Below are 19584 nucleotides of genomic sequence, written 5' to 3' on the forward strand. Positions count from 1 at the left end.
TCTGAGACGACATAATAACACTTTCTCTCTGCTGCACATCACATTAGATCTTTTTGTGCCGTTGTTTAATGTGAGTCTTCTTAACTTCATCAGTCAGGCAGTCTAAAACTAGCCACTGATTCATCTTTAGACCGTTGATATGGGTTTAATGTAACTTTAATGTTATGTATTGACTGCTGGCCGAGGCCAAGAAGTCAATTTTTCCTCTACTGGCTTCAAACCAACTTGGAATATGGGGTTATTTTCTCCCAAATAGGATCCAAACCATAATAAGTTTCCTGGAACATCTGAAAAAAAATCGAACTTCTGGGTGAGTGTAATTTTGTAAAGACTAGCGCTGTATCAAATAAAAGTCAGCCCAAGAGGACATCCTTGAAACATCCATAAAACATATTTTTCACAGAATATTCTATGATGAGAGCCACTTTGCATTCAGAATCCTCCTACATGGGCTCTCAGTTCCTCGTCTTTTGATTCGTCCTTTAATTGTAGTTGTCAGGTGAAATGCCTCCTCGCTTTGAGAACACAATCTTCTCACCTGTCCTTTGCGTGGCCAGTCCCACTGGTGCCACTGACCATCTCCTGAGGGCCACTAGCATTGAGCTGGATGAGCCTGGAGGTTTGAGTGTAATTCGCCTCGACACTCTGCTGCATCACGTTACAGTCCGTGGCAGCAGGACCTGATTGAACTTATTCAAATGCTGGGGTGTCTTTGAAGAGGGTAGATGGGAAGCTTTGTAAGGCAGCCCAGTGGGGCTCCGTGTTGACAGTCTCTCAGGTCTCTGAGAGAGGGAGACCTCGCAAAGCGCCTCGAGCCCTGTTCAGCATCGCTTTTCTTCTTTCTCTGATCACCTCGCCTCTTGTCTCAGCTCTACCCTTGAAGTCCGTGCGCGCTATGAAAGACAAACAAGTGATGAGGGCTCACTTTCTGCCAGATTCACGTCACTGTCAGCGTTTTCCTTACATTTCGAACTTGGTATCCTTGGGTACTGAAGATAGTTGAGATGAGAGAGTGCGGACACCATGTTGCAGAGACATCAACATTGGAAAAGACGACTTTGAAAGAAGGGAAGATTCCTTGGTTCAAGTGAGTTTGAATAGAACTGCAAAAAAAAAAAAAAAGGACAGGACAGGACAGGACAGTCTCCAGGGCCGTGTTGACTATTATATTAATTTATTATATATATATATATATATATATATATATATATATATATATATATATATATATATATATATTCCATTTACGTTTTTGTCCTTTTGTTGTGCATTTTAAAAAAAAAAATTGTAGTTTTTATTTCAATATTTGTTTTAGCTGAAGTGCTTTTTTTTGTTAAATATTTAAGTTAAAGTTTATTTTATTTAATGTAACTAAAATGTAAATTTTTTTATGGTTTTAATTTTAGTTTTATAATAACCCTGCTTTAGTGTTTGTCACATAATGAACTAGTTTAATTTAGGTGAATTAATCAGTTAATTTAGAAAGAAGTATCATATTTAAATTTATGCATTTTAGAGCTTTTATCCAAAGCGACTTGCATTGCATTCAAACAGAATCCTCTTTACATTTATAAGTTCAACTGCACTTTTGCTCAATGTATTTATTGTTTGTTTGCTTAAAACTGGAACTATTTAAAAAACGTTTTTAAAAATGTACTCAAAGCACCAAGTGAGCCAAGACGGTTATTGCCTCAAAAATAATAGGTGCAGGACACCAACAGGACACAGCCATGCACACACACGTACACCACTGCTATCACACACTCTAAGTTGTACGCAAAAGCTGTGATTACAGTGTAGTTCAAAGATCAGATGCTGTCTTTGGATCTTAATGACACTTCTGAGCAGTAATGGCTCATTAGTCCATGCCTCTACAATAATGAACACTTTTCCACCCATTAAACTCATTCGTTGTCCACATGAGGACACGGGGCAGGTGAAGGAGATTAGCAAGTCTTCCCCCACTAGACGAAACCATTGGCTGGTCTCCCCACCCCTCCCACGTACACATTCACAGTCTCAGAGACTTAGCTGCCCTGACCCTTAACAGCCTCAAATCACACGATCAATAAACAGCAGACCAGTTGCCCTTGTGTCTGGATGTTACAGCAGACTCATCAGAATTTGGCTTTTTTTTAGTTTTTTAGCATTGATGTTCAGATCGATCCTTTACATTTACATTTACATTGAATATATATTTTCATATATATATATATATATATATATATATATATGAATGACTTTTGATTCATGGTTATAGAGTTGTGTGACAACTTGCCCTGCTCACTTTTACAAATAGTAATAGTCTAGTTTTCATTCTGCACTGATATGAAATTATGCTTGGACTGTTTGTGAAATTGCCTGTGAATTCTGATACCCTCAACTAGAAAGGAATTTTTATATTCCAGTGTCAGGCCTGTAAAGATGTGATCCAGCAATAAAGCCCAACCACCATTATATACAAAGAGCTTATGTCTCTCACAGTGACGAGATGTTAGTGGCCATGAAGTTCTGAAGGTTATGTGTACAATTACATCTGCCCACCAGGCGTTAAATGCTCGTTTCTGTAAATGGCAGCAAACCCATACACCACCTGCAGTACTTCCCATCATAATCAGTGTTGCTTTTACAACACCTCTCCGCTTGTGCATTTTTCTAATAGCCAGACTTAATTACCTGCATAGAGCTTCATATCCTCATTGCGGTAGTTATGAAACATCCCAGTTATGCTGAATTTCTTGTTAAGTTTGCTTTAGAGTCTTTTTAATGCACGTCTACCTTTTAGCTTAGCAATTCAGAATATCTGCTGCTCTTCTTTCAGCTTTTCTCTTTGAGGATTGCCTTGACTGACATTGACGGAAACTCTCCTGCTTTTTATTTTTTAAAATGAGAGGCTGTTTTATGATTTGAGGCTTAGCGTTCCTTCTGAGGGAATTATGGGCTGGCAGTTATGTGGCGTCTCTCTGTACCCATGCAGCTTGAATATTCAAAGTTAATGCCATTGGCCTGCCTGTTTGATCTTTGTTCATCTGCCTTTGAGGAGACGGAGAAGAGACAGATACGGCCCCTGAAGAGAGAAGTGTGGGTGTTTTTTTCCCCCCATTCCGCAATAATGCTGCAAAAGACAGCACATGCAGAGAATTAATTGAACATTTTCATTGTTGGACAACTCAGGTAATTACTGATGAAGTGAGGAGACAAAACACAGGCAAACACCTCTGTTATGGTATATCTTTTGGAACAAATTAGACAAACTAATTTTTCAAGTGTCCATGCACCCAGCAGAGCATTGCATGTGATGGGGGTGGGGTTTTTAGTCACATCTTCCTGTGATTGGATAATGCATGTGTCAATCAGACAGTAGTGATCTGTTGAATCTTAGGAGAGTGTTTCCAACCAATCTCTGTCTACTTAGACTATCGACGTAAAGTCACATTTATAGCTTAGTCTAGTCAAAAATCACTTACTAAAAATGTTGGCTCATTTTTCAGAGATTTGTTAACTTAAAGGGTACGTTACTCCAACCCAAAATGAAAATTTTGTCATTAATCACTTACCCCCATGTTGTTCCAAACATGTAAAAGCTTTGTTCATCTTTGGAACACAATTTAAGATATTTTGGATGAAAACCAGGAGGCTTTTGACTATCCCATTAACTGTCAAGTAATTAACACTTTCAAGGCCCAGAAAAGTATAAAAGACATCGTCAAAACAGTCATCTGATCATCTGCCATCAGTGGTTCAATCTGAATTTTATGAAGCGACGTGAATACTTTTTGTATTCAAAGAAAACAAAAATAACGACTTTATTCAACAATTTGTTTCCTCCGCATCATCGTAGCGCCATTTTGGAGAGTATCCATAGAACTCAAACTACACATGCTGTTCTGTGTCAGCCGCACCGCTCGGATACGTTTTCTACATTTACTTACACTTTGATTTGAACGAAAACAGCGTATCCGTGTAAGCCTCCCGATTTTCATCCAAAATATCTTAAATTGTGTTCTGAGGACGAACCAAGCTTTTACGGGTTTGGAACCACATGGAGGTAAGTGATTAATGGCAAAATTTTCATTTTGGGGTGGAGTAACCCTTTAAGATGTCCCAAACTCTGAATCAGTAAACAGATTATTCGAACTCACGAATGAATCATTCAGTGCGGTTCGTGAAGCGATTCATATGGAAGCCTGTTTTTGCCACGGAGTAAAAACAACTAACTAAAAAAAGTGTAATTGCACCTTTTTTCTTGCAATTCTGTTTTCATATCTCACAACTCAGATTTTGTTTTTTGCATAACTGTGGAAAATGCTGCGAAAAATAGTTCGAATTGTGAGATGTGAACTCAGAATTCAGAGAAAAAAACAAAAAATCAGTATTGCAAGATATAAACTCCAAGTTTATATTTCGCAATTCTGAGTTTAAACCCCCCCCCCCCCCCCCCCCCCCCCAATGCTGTCTTTTCTTGAAAAAAAAAAAGCATTTTCATTGTTTGTCTTGGCTGTGTGCTTGGGATGTACAATGTCTTCCCACCAGAAACAATAATACAGAGAAGGACCGGCTTCCTGGAAGCTCCACTAAGAGAGCGTGAACTGATTTTTAAGCTTTAAACATGGATATTTGCTTTGGCTCTTACGCTGTTTAAGAACAAAAACACACTCCCACAGGCACATGGTCTTTTATGCATTTTCCCCTTTAGGTTTGTGAAGTTGACTAAACATATATTTTGAGAAAACCATTTCACTTTTACTATAAAGAGGTTACCAGTCTTTGATTAGGCAACCAACCTCCCAGACAAGTTTTGAGAGTGAATTTGCTCAATTATAACACCTCTCCCCCTTAAAGTATGTTATATTTTTAAGTCACGGTTACCAAACGTAACACCGTACCTCATATATTTTAGTAGTTTGAAGCCCTGTCATGCAGAAAAGTTCTTGAGATGCTGCTCAAATGGAGTCCATCCAGAGAGAGTCAAATCCTTTGAAAATCTTTTTAAATGCTAAGCAGAGAATGCCTGCCACAAAGGCTCATGGTGAAATGGCAAACTCAAAGTCTTTGCCTAAAGAAAAATATCAAATTGGCATTCCTTTGAAAGCTTGAATAGAGATATCCAATAATAATGCAGAGAATTCATTGTTGATCTAACCGGTGAGGATACACAGACATCAAACAGCGGATAGAGAGAGGTCTTAAATGGAGATGGGGCTTTCGTATTAAATGCAGTGCCTAATGGGACTCCATGTGTAGGTACCATCAGATTGTGTAGCTTCCAGCGCTCGATTAGGAAAGGAGCCAGAGGGACCTGTATGAAATGAGTATGAAAGTTTTTCTAAAGTAAACACGCTGTTCTTATCCTGTTCAGACATCCCAGATGACCTGCTAATGAGCTGTAATGCATGATGAATGATACAGGAAGTAATTAATTAAACAACGTGTTATGCATGAGTTAGCAAACATTTATTTTAACCAATGCAATTTTGGGATATTACAGCTAACTTATTGGCTCTAAAATGGCATCTTTCAAACTGAAGGTATCGGTCAGATAGATTGCACAGATGTCATTTGTCATTTAAAACCTTCTAAATAACACAAATGCACATACCAAACAGACCATAAAACGGTCTGACTTGACGAAGCAAACAAACAATCCACAACTCAGTTTCATGGTTGGTTGGAATCCAGTTTTTAATAATGAAATGAACCATAAAAAGCACATTTAAAACAATTTCTCATTTTAGTTACAAAAATGGGTCACCGAAAAGGCCTTAGCATTGCATTCACAGAAGGTTTCGAACATAAAGAGGCCTAACAGATATGTATTTTTCCCATTTAAAAAAAAATAAAAAATCCCCACCCAAAATATATAAACTTAACTGTATAACCAAGTTATATACAGGGCACACCATACTTGCATCGGTATGGTTATTTTCAAGATAGTTTGAGGTATGCGACCGATCTACAACTGAAAAAAAAATCCTAAAAACAAACAAATAACAAGCAGAAATTAAATTAAAGTGAATGAATGGCAAGATTACTTAAATCAAGCACAGGAGACAACATTAGTTGCGTTGCATGTGCTGTTGAATCTTCCTCTTGAGGTGTTCAGCGGGCTGAACTGCGAGCGACTTTGGGATGGTCAATATATACAAAGGACTTACATTACAATAATAATAGGGAACTGTTTGAATGCTGTCTTTTATTTGCTTAATAATAAGTACACAGTATTCATCCACAAAATATCATTATTTAATTCTTTATTTATTCAGTTCTATAACTTATAAACGTTCGTGAGGGATTTGGAAATTAAGAGCCAGATGCAATTGTGATACACATGCAAGTTTTGAAAGTGGATTCAGAAACAACAATAATGTACAAAATAATAATTACAGTTTTATTAAAATACATCCTCTTTCTCATAGCACCTCTTTTTTTGTATTTTGAACAAGCACCATTGTTGTCGTCTTTTTTTCTTTAATTAATTTTTTTTATTTTTTGCACTGCACCGATTTTGCACTCCCTTTCTCCGTCTCGTGGACCTCCCAGGTTCACCGATTGCCTTGGCTTGACGTTGTCCTTCACCTTTTCGTTCCATAACAGGTTTCATGTGATCCTTGCCCTACAAGGGCAACAAGTATTTTCCTGGGTAATACATACATACAAGGTAAGACGTGTTCGCTACCCCCATTTTTTAATTCAAAACTTGCATGTGGCAGGAGCAGGGGCTTGATGGTTTGATGAGATCAAGAAAAAAAGTCTTGACTCGTGCGCTAACCCGTCCTACCCTGCCAAGTTATTGGTATTTTTTGTTCTTCGTTTGTGTTTTTAGCCAAGGAAGCAGACTGGACCAACTTCGAATCCAAATTTCTGGTTAGGATCCCCAAAGTCAGTGAACATCACATCGATGATCGGAACCTGATCGATCTTGGGAGTGTTAATCTCCAGTACTGTCTTTCCATAGCCCTTCTTTACCTATAGGACGAGAGAAGGACAGTCAGAAATGTGCGTTGCATATTTAAATGACGCATATTTCAATTTATGATGGAAGACTTACCGCACAGCCATCTGACAGGGCCTTGATGAAGGGGTTGTTGTCATATGTCATCTCCTCGTCATTGGAGCCGAGGAAGCGTAGTGCCCTGTCGTAGCTGTCCGTAGTGGCGTCATGCCAGGCGACCGACTGGTGGCAGTTGTAGGTCAGGTTTTGCCTGGCGGAGGCTGTCAGTAGTTTGAGGAAGGTCATCTGGACCATGTTTATCGAGTTGCCTTCTGCATCCACGTATGAAAGCTTGAGGGTGAAAACAAAAACAATAGAAAGGTTTGCAGGATTCAACATTTAAGTGTTTGTTGAGCAGCAGTATTTTCACTTGGCTCATCAAATATGTTTTTGTATAAATGTTTTTTTTTTTTTTTTTTTTTATATATGTGGAACAGTTTAAACAGTAGTAGTAATAATAATAATAATAATACTGTTATTTATTTATTTTATTCAGCACTAATTATCCTTTACAAAAAATACTTAGGTTTTTAATCTTGAATAATAGCTGGACATTATACAACAATTTAAATAGTGGAACATATATGTATATAGATGAATATATTTATAGTTATAATAATAATGAGTTATAAAATAGACTTATTTTCCCTTTTTAAATATATTACATTTTATTAATAAGTAAATTTTCTAATCATAATTTTTTTTTTATTATGATTTGTTTTTTACAATGTAATATATACAATAAATATAATATAATTAGTGCCGTCAAACGATTAATCGCATCCAAAATAAACATTTTTGTTTGCATAATAAATATACACAGTACACATACATATATTATGTATATATAAATACACACACATGCATGTATATATTCCAGAAAAATATATTATTTTTTTATATTAAGTATATTTATTTATAATATAAATTATATGAATATAAATATAGACATGTAAATACATGTAAATATTTTCAAAATATATACTGTATGTGTGTGTATTTATATATACATAATATAAACAACACATATATATTGCAAACAAAAACTTTTTGGATGCGATTAATCACAATATTAATCGTGACTAAACAATTTAATACATATAATATAAAAAAATATATAATATAATTTTTGTCTAGAGTTATCTTTTTGCATTAATAAGTTGCAATTTTATTCATAATCAGTTCTTATAAGATGAGGAAAAAATCATTTGGTATTAACGTTAAAGCAAGTCACTGGTTTTCATTGGCACCACTAGTAAATTTGGAACTGTGAATAATAAAAAAAAAAAATCAAAGACACCAATACATTGATTTAAAACTGGTAAAGTTGGAACTCTGAATAATAGAAAAAACATTTCTTCTGACAAAGTAGAAAACAGTCTGAACAGACACCAGAAACATAACGCCGGCGTGTTTCACAGAGGTGCAGCAGCACCTTTATAACTCTCAACTGCATCAAATATAAATGCGGTGAGTATGTGTGTTTGTGGGTGTGGGTGTGCTCGGCTTGTTGATGGATCCAGGGCTGCAGTGACAGCATCTTTTAAAAGCTGTGCTCTTACTGATGTCTGTCCATTGGTTGAGTAAAGAAAAAAGACCAAGCAGACCACTCAGGTCCTTTTAGTTTTCGAAGGACTAGATGGTGTTTTTCATAAAGGAGAAGATGAAAGAAGAACGAGAGAGTGCACTTACTATTTTGCCACGCTTAAATTCACTGAACCAGGAGCCAGGAACCTCTTTGGGCCATGAAGATATTCTCACCTTAAAGACGACACAAAGAAAAATGTGAAAAAAGCATAATGGCAAAAGACCAGCTGTGCGCAAAGTTTAAATGAGCAGCAAATTTACTTTAGCAGAAAATTAAATAAAATTAAACCCAGCTATTTTTCATACAGCATCTGTTCCAGCAACTGGAATGAAATGAAAAAGCATCTCACTGAAATATACGGATTTGTTTAACAGCATGAGAACAGCAGATTATTTTAATGTTGAGAATGAGGTTTTCACTCAAATTTGATCTAATTTAAAAAAAAAATATTTTTCGGATCTGAACATTACTATCTGTAGCAAAGACAAAACATTTAAACTAAAGCAAAAAACTGTTGTATGAGTGCATATTTACATTTCAAATGAATCTCCCAATCAAATACATATCCACGTTATATTTCACTCCAAAGAAAATATATATCCCCCTCGGGAGAAATCGGTATATATATATCGGTATTTTCGGTACTGGTCTTTCGGTTCGGTACGCATATCTACCTAATAAATCGTTCCATTTTTTTTTCACGAAATATACATGAATGAACATCTCACCCCTCACGTGTCATATGTCTATGTTATGATTATGTGCTTCTGTTGCTGAGGTGTTTTTTTTCCTGTTCTCACACTGTACTCCCGCAGGAGCATAGTCTGGGGGTTATATTTTTTCTCCTCTCCCTTCCTCATGTTTATGCTGTATTATCTTCCAAAATTCCCTGTCTTCCTGTCCTGTCTACCCCTTGTCATATTGTATGTATGTTTGTGTATGTATGGACAGGTTGATGGCTAATTTCGCTGGTACTTGTGACTAGTGACAAAAAACGGCTACTACTACTACGTTATCACTCAATTCAACCGCGGAAAGATGTCATTAATACAGCTTGTAAACAAAATGTCATTTAGCATTTCGTTTACCTCAGACAAGTTATCAGTGTCTACAGCTCATTATTTGCTAGTACTCCTATTTCATGTACTCATATGGTCTTTAGGAGAAAACCCATTGTATGTGACGATGTTGTGATCTTGTCTGGCTGTTATTGGCCAGTTCATCCTTAGGGTGTTTCAGAATGCCACTCACTCCATTTGACTTTTTATCAGGGAAGATGCAGGTCTCGCCTCCCGCTGTGAAGTTACAGTACACTTTGAAGGAGTCCCCGGAGCATCCCTGGTTGGGATCGATGTAGTATTCACCTGGGAGAAAAAACCCATCAGACATCAGTGTCTAGAACGACCACAGGTACAGTAGGAAATAATTTAGATCATATACGGAGATATTCTTGCATCTCTGCCTGGCTTTCTATTCATTTCCGGAGCTAAAATCACACACTTCACGGGCATCAGCAGTGGCGATGCGTTGTGTAAATAAAATAGCAGGCTAATGCGAGTGCGGTAAAACCAGCTCTGAAAGGTCAGTGTAAGAGCTGGCATTTTGTAAGCCATGATTTGGGAGGGAGAGGTTAGCTCTCGCTGGAGTCCACAGAATGCTAAACATCTTCCCAATCAGCCTTCGACTGCTGCTGCTGTTATTCAAATCAGGCTTAGAATTTTAGAAGCACAGCCAATACCTACTGAGTAGCTTGGAAACCAGCAAGCGCTGCATGTTTTCCTGATTTATCTGTTCGACAGTGTCTCCTTTACCCCCCATCTCGTTCACTTACCGTCTGGGAATTCTGGGTGAGCGAGCTGTAGGTCTTTACAGCTGCGTGCGGGGTTGTTTTGCGTGCCCATGGGGTACTTCATGCGCTCGATGTCCTGTTTGAGGTTATTCAAGGAGCTGAAGATGTCTTCCATGCCCTCTCCGTAGTCCAGCATGGTGCCAGCCTCGTCTGCTTGCATGTCGATGGAGCGACGGGACTTCTTGGGCCTCTGCATAGGCAGAGGCTGGATGATCTCACCAGGTGGACCCTACGGAATGACAAAATGAGTGTACGCTCCATGAGCCTTCTGCATTTTATATAATTAATAATAATCTCCTTGAAGCGGGCAGAAGTTGACTTACAGGAGGACCAGGAGGTCCAGCTGAGCCGGTGTCTCCCTTTTGACCAGCAGGACCCTGCAGGAAGAAGATTGAAAAATCATAAGCCCTTTTCTCATTATTATTATAACTAGCCCTTCAAATTAATTGGTGATAAATTGGTACTTACAGACGAACCCTTGGATCCCTTTGGGCCTTGTGGACCCTAAAGAAAAATGGAAATGCATTCTGTGAACACTGACTTAAAAACATTATATATATTAAGTGTTGAGCCAGCCAAATATAGTTAAAATTACAATTTGTGTGCAAATTTTTCAATTTATTAAAAAAATGAAATATCAATTCACACAACCGTCCAAAAGTTTGAAGTCTGTATTATTTGTAACTATTTTTGAAAGAAGTGTCCTAACTACACGCGACGCGACAAGATTCCAGCGACAAACAATTTGTCTGTCCACACCAGACGCGACGTGACAGGATCAATCAAATATCACAGCCAATCAAAAGCGTGTGTGGGCGGGCTCTCTTTGGAAGCGCACTGCACTCACAACAAAATGGATACGTTTATAATCTAATTCATAAATAATAAGCCTTTTTAACATCATTAAATGTACATACTGAGTGACTGATACCATCTTTGTAATGGAAAACACTTGTTGGTTCGCTGTGAGTTCACAGTTTTAACGGACATATTTGCTTTAATTTATTTTCAAGATCTAAGGTAAACTATCTGTTGTTGCTTTCAGTTTGGCTATAAAGTCACGCTAAATGATATTTAAACTCATATTAGACACGTTTAACTTTGAATAAAGCACATGATCATTATAGACTGCATAGTTTGTATGTTGTTGTTCCAGCCGTGACGTCGCGGACATAGAAACCTAAATTCGAAATTTTGCGTGTCGCTGTCGCGGCTAGTTAGGACAAAAACTCTGATTACCATGGAAAAGATACCTTTTATCGAGTGTCACAGCGTGTGTAAGTTAGGACACTGTGTTACGCTCACCAAGGCATTTATCAAAAATACAGTAAAAACAAATTTTTTTTTATATATTATTACAATTAAAAATAACTGTTTTCTAATTTATTTTAAATAATATTTCATTTATTCCTGTGATGGCAAAACTGAATTTTTAGCAGTCTTCAGTGTTACATGATACTTCAGAAATCATTTGAATAATTTTAAGGATTTTTTTGATGAATAGACAGTTCAAAACAACAGCATTTATTTGAAATATAAGCCTTTGTAACATTATAAATGCCTTTTATAGTCAATTTTAATCAATTTAATGTGTCCTTTAATTACAATTTTAAGAATAATCTGATGTACTTAAAACATATTACTATTCATACTGTCTTAATTTTAACATATCTAATAGCTCTTTTATTTTAATGGTTAAAATACATCATGTGACAACAATTTCAGAAACTGTTCAATCTGACAACAGCTCAACACTGAATGCAATATGCCAGCAACAGAGCAAAGACTCACAGGCAATCCAGGAGGACCAGGTGGACCAATCGGACCAGAAGCACCACCGATACCCTACAGTTTAAAGAGCAGAAGGTTAGAAAGCAGAACTTCATGTGATTGATTTGTAAATGGATCTATAAGACAAGCATGTTAGATATCGGTTTACAAATGTGTGAGGTGACGAGATTCATTTTCTCTCTTAGAATTGTCTTTAAAATTACAATTCTTTTGTCACAGAGATGAAAATGACTCTTGCTGATCATAATCCTCTGGTGTGTATTACACACTGATCATTACACTCCATTAGAGTCAAGGACTTTTGAGTTAATTCTGTGGGGAGAAATGCAGCCTCTGTTACTAAACGCAGGAACAGATCGCAAATCTGTCTAGTGGGAAATGTTAGTGAGATGGCATCGTTTTAAATTTTTTCCAAACTCATCGAAGGGGAGACTACAATTTCATTAGGCTTAACCAGAATGCGTTTAAAGTTGCATTTAAACTACTGAAAAAAGGGCTAGATAAGTCCAATGCAATTTCTAATTGTTTATTCAATCAGCTTCAAAGGTTTTCTATATATTTGCTGAAGCGTTTGACTGCGTTGGATAGGTGTTGTATGGTTCTTCAATGAAGCAAAGAAGAACAAACATTTCACAGTTCGACTGAAAAAATGTAATCGCGCTAGTGTTTGATGGGGACGTCTGGTGTAATAGAATTACCGCTGGCTCTGAGAACCTTTCATGACAGCTTCATCCATAACACGATTATGATGATGTACACAGATGCAATAAGTGCAGACATTATTGTTTCAGTCAGTCGTTACTTTAATTTGCAAGCATTACAGGAGGAGAAGTCCTGATAGGTGCGCTGCTGAAGGTACGACATTAGTTGTGTGGTGGGGTGGAAAGGACAAATAAATCATTAGTGACTCACGGAATCACCCTTGCTGCCAGCAAGGCCCTGAGGACCAGGCAAACCCCGATCTCCCTTCTCTCCCTGCTCACCGGGGGGTCCGATGAGACCGATAAGGCCGGGGTGACCCTGGAAGAAAAACGCATATGATAGTGGATGTCACAGATTAGAAGATCTGATGGTCAACTTTTATGCAAAACGTACAGACAGCAGTGTTTTTATGCACAGAGCCTGGACCCAACTACCAAATTATCAAAGACAACGAATCCACATTGTACCAAAGTTTTTATTAATTAATGTTAAAAATGTAAAGAAAAATGTTAAACAATAATAATAAAAAATGAATAAATTAATGTAAAAAAACCCTAATCATTAAAAAAGTATTAAAAGAAATAAAAGACAAAACTCAAAAATGTAAAAAAAAAAAAAAAAAAAGAAAAAAGGAAAAGCTAAAATAACTGAAAATAAAACAAAGACAAAAAAATAGAATATATAAATTACAAAATAAATTAACTGGGAAAAAATGAATTAAATAAATAACTACATGATATTTAAACTATATGAATAAATACATTTTCATGGCTAATCATGGAAAAAAATACAAATGGAAAAAAAATTAATTAAATATTTTATACATAAATAAATTTTCATTAATGTATGACAAATAAATTGGACAAAAATTAAAAAAATAAAATAACTGGAAAAATGTCATGATTATATTATTTGCGTTATATAAATAAGTACATTTATATAGCTAAATATGAAAAATAAAATAAAATATTTTACTCCAACTTGTGACACCAAAAGACAATAAAACACTATTATTATGTATAAAATAACATTAATATATATTTAATTAATGACTCAATATCTAAGAATCAGCAATAAATTCAAAGAGGATTCCTAAATGTATATAACTCTTAAAATAAAAAAGTAAAAACTTCTGTATATTATATTTAAACGTTTCCCCTGGCTGTGAAACTTTTCCTCTGGCTTCCTGGAGTGACCAAGTCTAGTCTTTATATTTGACCTTGAGCCTCTCTGAAATGTAAGACACCACATTAATAAAAATGGCAGGAAAAGAAATAGAATGTCACTCACCTTCTCACCCTTAGAGCCGGGGTCTCCTTTCAGGCCTGGGAGACCAGGAGGTCCCTAAATATCAAAGAACCAACAGTGAGAATTCAATTTGCGCACATATACCCACATGTACACACACACATAGAAAAGAGAGAGAGGATGAAAGGTAGACAGAAAGAGCGAGCAAGGGCAACGGGGTCTCTTTTCTTACCATTGGTCCAGGTGGGCCGTCTTGTCCAGGAGCACCAGGAAGTCCTTGTTCACCCTGTGAAAATCCATCCAATTACAACAGCCATTATTGCATTGTTTTTGCTTATGGTCTGGCATTGATTTACTGTGGGCTGGACAATGATTAATAGCCCAGATACTACAAAAAGTGTTTTCAAATAGACAAGAAACAGATACAGATTGTACAAGAGAAAGATACAGATTGTAAACTCAAAGAGAGGTGATTTAGTATTCTGTGAGGTGTTTCATATAATTCTGTTCCTGTGTGTGTGCATTTAGCTATTCAGTGGCCGCACAAATGATCTGAATACTTAAGCCACACTTAAAAATGCATGAATTGCATTGTCCACAGTGCAAAGAAAAGAATCATAGCTGATCTTGTACACCAACAACTTTAAGACCACGCAAAAGCTACTAACACTGGCATTGGTGGGTAGTTATCAGTAAGAACTATTGGGAAAATGCCATGTCATGTAATTAATATTCATGAGTTTGAGAAAGTTTAGAGAAAAGGTTAAACATCAAATATTTGCAGACGCCACTTGGTTTCATATATATATACATTTATGATATTAAATTCACAGTACTTTCAGTGCATCTTAAGTGTCCTTATACTATTTGGGGCCACTGTATATTTGTCTATGTATAATGGTGGATGGTTAGGTTATGAGTGATATGGGAACCCACCACAGGACCAGGGATTCCTCGTAGACCTTCAGGACCAGGCTTTCCAGGAGGGCCCTGAGGGCCAACTGGCCCAGTTTTACCTGGTGGACCCTCAGCTCCTGCCTCACCCTAAACAGAAGAGAGGAATATAGAAACTATTTAGATTTTTTGATGCATAAATTTGACATGCAATATCTACTGATATATCACTGAAAAAGAATGAAAACTTTGATGAAAAAATATTTAATTAAAAAATACATAAATGAAAGCATACACACTACTGTTGAACTGTTTAGTGTCAATATTATGCTTTTTAAAGAAATTAATAGCTCTATTCAGCAAGGATGCAAATAAACTGATCAAAAATATCACTGTTATACATAAACAAGCTTTTGCATTGTTGTATTAAAAAATGTAATGTTTTTTTTTCTACTCAACTTTCTATTTATCAAAGACTCCTGAAAAAAATGTGCACCCTATCCACAAAACTGTTAAGCACCAACTGTTTTCAGCATTAATAATAATAATCTTGAGCACCAAATCAGCATATTTGAATTGTATATTCTGGAGGATCATGTGACAAATTCAGATTTACCTTCACAGGAATTTTTTTTAATTTTTACAATATATTAAAATAGAAAATATTTATTTAAAATTATAATACTATTTCACAATATTACTGTTTTTATGCCATTTTTTGACCAAATACATAACTGCAGCCTAGGTGAGCATAAGAGACTTTTAAACAGTAGTGCACCTTAAAAAATATGATATATTTATATAATAATTATTATATTATTTTATATAAATTACTCATTAAAGGTAAGAAACATTACATTGAAACTCTCGGCATGCTTCAAATATGCAATTTAGATGATAAGGGTTCAGTTGATGAACTAAAGCTAAAACACAGCCTACACACTTCAGTCCCACAGTGACAATCTTTCCACATGTTTTAACAGTGAGTCACACTGTCAGAGATGTGCTTTTCTCCCATGGCTCGCTGTGCTTTAATTATGGCAGTGGAGGCTGCGGTATGTGCCTGGGCTGAATTGATTTGGAACGATGCGTTACCTTGGCGCCCTTCTCTCCTTGTCTGCCTTCAGCTCCAGAAGCCCCCGGGGGTCCCTGCGGATAGAGAAAAGGACGTTTTATTTGAGATTTTTTTCTCTGCTAGGCTATAAAACAAATGGGAAAAAGGTCACGGTGAGACATCACGGTAGCACTTCGGGGATCTTGCTTGATGGCTATTAATGGGCGAATGGATCCGCTTGAAGCTCTTTTGTGTGAGCATATACTCATTCTGTTATTTGTAAACGTGATCTGGGCTAGTTGTCACTTTTTTACTTTAGTGAATATTTTTCTTTATTATATTATACTTAATGAGCATACAAAAACTATTTCCTTAAAGAACAGGCTATTGAACATTTCTACCATTATATCCAGGGAAAAAATTGGAAACATATCATGAAACAGCAAAAATGTAACACACACAAATATTTCTAAGTATATAAAATAAAAAGATTTCTACTACATAAAATGTGACGGCTTGCACCAGTCTGACATTTATGAAAAATACCCTTGCCCTGGCAACAGATTTAAACTTTTTAGTTTTACTTTTTATATTTAAACCTTGTTTGAAGTATTTACATAACAGGGTTGTTGGAAAAATATTTGAATTTTAGTTAATTGATTAAAAAATAACTCTAATTTAAGGGGGTTTTGAACTCGATATTTGAAACAACCACTGCTAGAGAAAATATCCATTTGTTTAATTGGACTTTTGATCTTATACTGTACATAGTTACTGAGATGAAACCTGCTTGACAATTTGCCCTTGTCTCCCCTGTGTGATTTTAATTTAATGAAGAGCAGGAAGAAATCAACTAATGACAGCTGGAAGATTCACCAAATTCAATAATTCTCAAGATAGTTAATAGACTCCCTAGTCTCTTGGGTCCAAGACTGAACAGAGTCCAAGAAATAAACAGAGAGAGAGAATACGCAAAGGAATCTCCATATTTATTTCCAACCGCAGTCGGTAAAATGCTGAGAAGGCAGAACGTCCCTGTGTTTGATGCAAAATAAGCTCTAGCCTGAATTATTGATGCAGGAGACTTAATTCCATGACATCAGTCTTCCCGCGACTGTCTTCCTCTTGCAGGATTAAAACACCTTTGCTGATGAAAGGGCAGTTTCTCTAGCCACAGTCGGTCAGCCATTGCTATCCGCGTATGCTGATAGGATGTATAATTTTTCCAGGGAGAGCTCCATCAAGCATATTGGTAAAGCGAGTGGTGTTTTCTCTACATTTTACATGAATAATGGATGTGTGTCTGCAAAGAGATACTATAAAGCTTTATGGAGGAATAATGGGATAGCACAGCGCTGCTTGGGCTGGCTAATAAAATTCAACCAGAGCTGTTTGCCTGATAGTTATAGTAGGAGTCTTTACCACACAGTCCATGACCCCTAGAGACTCCAAAGTGGTACTATAGGGTGTCCAGCAGTTATTTATAGCTGATATTAACATCCATTCTGGCTGGTCCAGTCAAAAGTGCTACACTAAATAAATACGAGGTCCAAAATATCAGAAACACGGGACCACAGCAAAAACCACCTACTTATCTGTCAATCAGCCATTGCCAATTACACAAAATAGGTTAACTTAAAGTTCAGAAAGTTTCATTGTGCTTTCCACATTAGAATTTGATAAATAAATTTAAAATACAAGTATATGACTTTGTGCATCAATGAAGATCACAAAGGATCTACTGCAAGTTCAGTGTCAATGCAGTAAAATTAATATTGTTCACAAGACAAGAGGAAATAATAATATTTTGCTTGCCGGTTCAATGGATTGCCATGAGAAACACCTCAATACAGTCTAAATTGAAAAAGTTTAGTTTTTCCATCCGGAAAAAAATATGCGTAATTTTTGTGACTGGCGAAACAACACTATATTCTGAGAGGCGATGAGATGTCATTTGGCAGAACAAATTTCTCTTGATGTGGCAGTGGGAGAGGATTTCGAATTCCTGTTCCAAATGTGACAGTTATATTTCCTCTTCCTCTGTAACATCCTTTACACCACCGTCCCCTCATCGCTGTCACTCAAACAGGCCCGGGATCAATATAACGTCTGGACTGATTTTCTTCTTTCATCCTGAGAGAGATGTATCACTATAGTGGAGGAAATGAGTTCTGGCTCCGATGCCGTTTAAATGCTGTTTTCGATTTCAGACTGATGATTTAGTATGCGTTATTCATCATCCTGTGAAGGACTTTGTTTTTTCGGTTTACCGTTGAATGGTGCGACCCGGGGTGAAAAACAACCGATTATCTGTGCTGATGAGGATGAGTCTTTAAAAAAAATCGTGACTGTTTTGCACAGGTCAGAATCTTCAATCAATAAATCAATAGCAGTTTTAGATTATTTAATCCATTCGGGGTGAGAAATACTATTTTGTGTATTCCTTGGAAAACACTAAATATTGATCATTAAGAAAGCTTGTTTTCCATGCCAAGGATGGTGAAAAAAACCTGCTAAATGAATGCTGCTTAAAATATAATAGTGATGAAGACTATACATACTCTTTTGCCAGGAGGTCCTGGTGGGCCAGCTTCTCCAGAAGGACCAGGAGGTCCCTAAAACAGAGAGAAGGAAGAAATTGAATCAAAAACAACACAACTGAACCAGCCTAATGTAGATAATAGACTTTAGGTTTAAAACTAAACTTTTCACAACTAAACTGTCTTTTATAATTTTGTGAAATTAACTGAACACAATAAAGAGACACTGGGGTTTCAAAAGCATGCCAGTGTAGGATGGATACAATCTAGCAAAATTATTCAGGTGAGTGATTGATTTGATTTAAAAAGATAAACTTATAATCAGAGAAGGGAAGCTGTATGCATTTTTGTGAAAGTTTGTTGCTCAAAACAAACCTCCCCTCATTAAATTTTCATAGAATTGTAGCTTATAAATGGGCCTCGCAATGAGACTCTCAAAGCTAGACGTTCACATTTGTAAACCTGGAGATTCAGATACATTGAATTTAATGGTAAATTAACCAATTTACCTGCACTGGAAAATCCAAATTACTATACTAAATGTTAATAAGGACTACAATTTATGGGCTGCCACTGTAGGCTCAGGCAATTATGTCTGACTTCCGCATATCCAAAAGCAGTTTATTAATCTACCTTTACTGTATATACTTATACAATTGGAAAAAGCAATGCTCTGTAATTTAATGCATACAGCAGGAAATTATAATGAAAGTCAAACATATAATTGACAAAGTAAGTTTTTAATAAACTATAGTCAAAGGTATTCCACCTAAATATTGTTGATACTCACAGGTTGACCAGACTCTCCATCCTCTCCTTTTTCTCCTGGGCCTCCATCTATTCCCTGATAATCCACAATATTTCAGAGACAAATAAACTGACAATTAAAAAAAATAAGCAAACGCCTTGCTGACAATTACACTGCAA

General features: G+C 36.4%; 1 protein-coding gene across 3 annotated transcripts in view; it reads right to left on the reverse strand.

The window, feature by feature from the left end:
* Positions 1-5659: 5659 nt before the first annotated feature.
* Positions 5660-19584, reverse strand: part of col11a1a (collagen, type XI, alpha 1a) — a 70704-nt gene continuing 56779 nt past the window's right edge. For all 3 annotated transcript variants that reach the window (XM_079406830.1, XM_079406831.1, XM_079406832.1), the window contains 15 exons: positions 19448-19501; positions 18679-18732; positions 16159-16212; positions 15106-15213; positions 14402-14455; positions 14212-14265; positions 13132-13239; positions 12220-12273; positions 10897-10932; positions 10752-10805; positions 10411-10657; positions 9831-9943; positions 8684-8752; positions 7049-7282; positions 5660-6966 (listed from right to left, as the gene is read on the reverse strand). In XM_079406830.1, the coding sequence (XP_079262956.1) occupies positions 6820-6966; positions 7049-7282; positions 8684-8752; positions 9831-9943; positions 10411-10657; positions 10752-10805; positions 10897-10932; positions 12220-12273; positions 13132-13239; positions 14212-14265; positions 14402-14455; positions 15106-15213; positions 16159-16212; positions 18679-18732; positions 19448-19501 (1440 nt within the window). In that variant the 3' untranslated portion in view covers positions 5660-6819. The remainder of the gene's footprint in view (positions 6967-7048; positions 7283-8683; positions 8753-9830; positions 9944-10410; positions 10658-10751; positions 10806-10896; positions 10933-12219; positions 12274-13131; positions 13240-14211; positions 14266-14401; positions 14456-15105; positions 15214-16158; positions 16213-18678; positions 18733-19447; positions 19502-19584) is intronic.

This window comes from Barbus barbus, assembly GCF_936440315.1.
Source record: "Barbus barbus genome assembly, chromosome: 44".
In the NCBI taxonomy this organism is placed as follows: domain Eukaryota; kingdom Metazoa; phylum Chordata; class Actinopteri; order Cypriniformes; family Cyprinidae; genus Barbus; species Barbus barbus.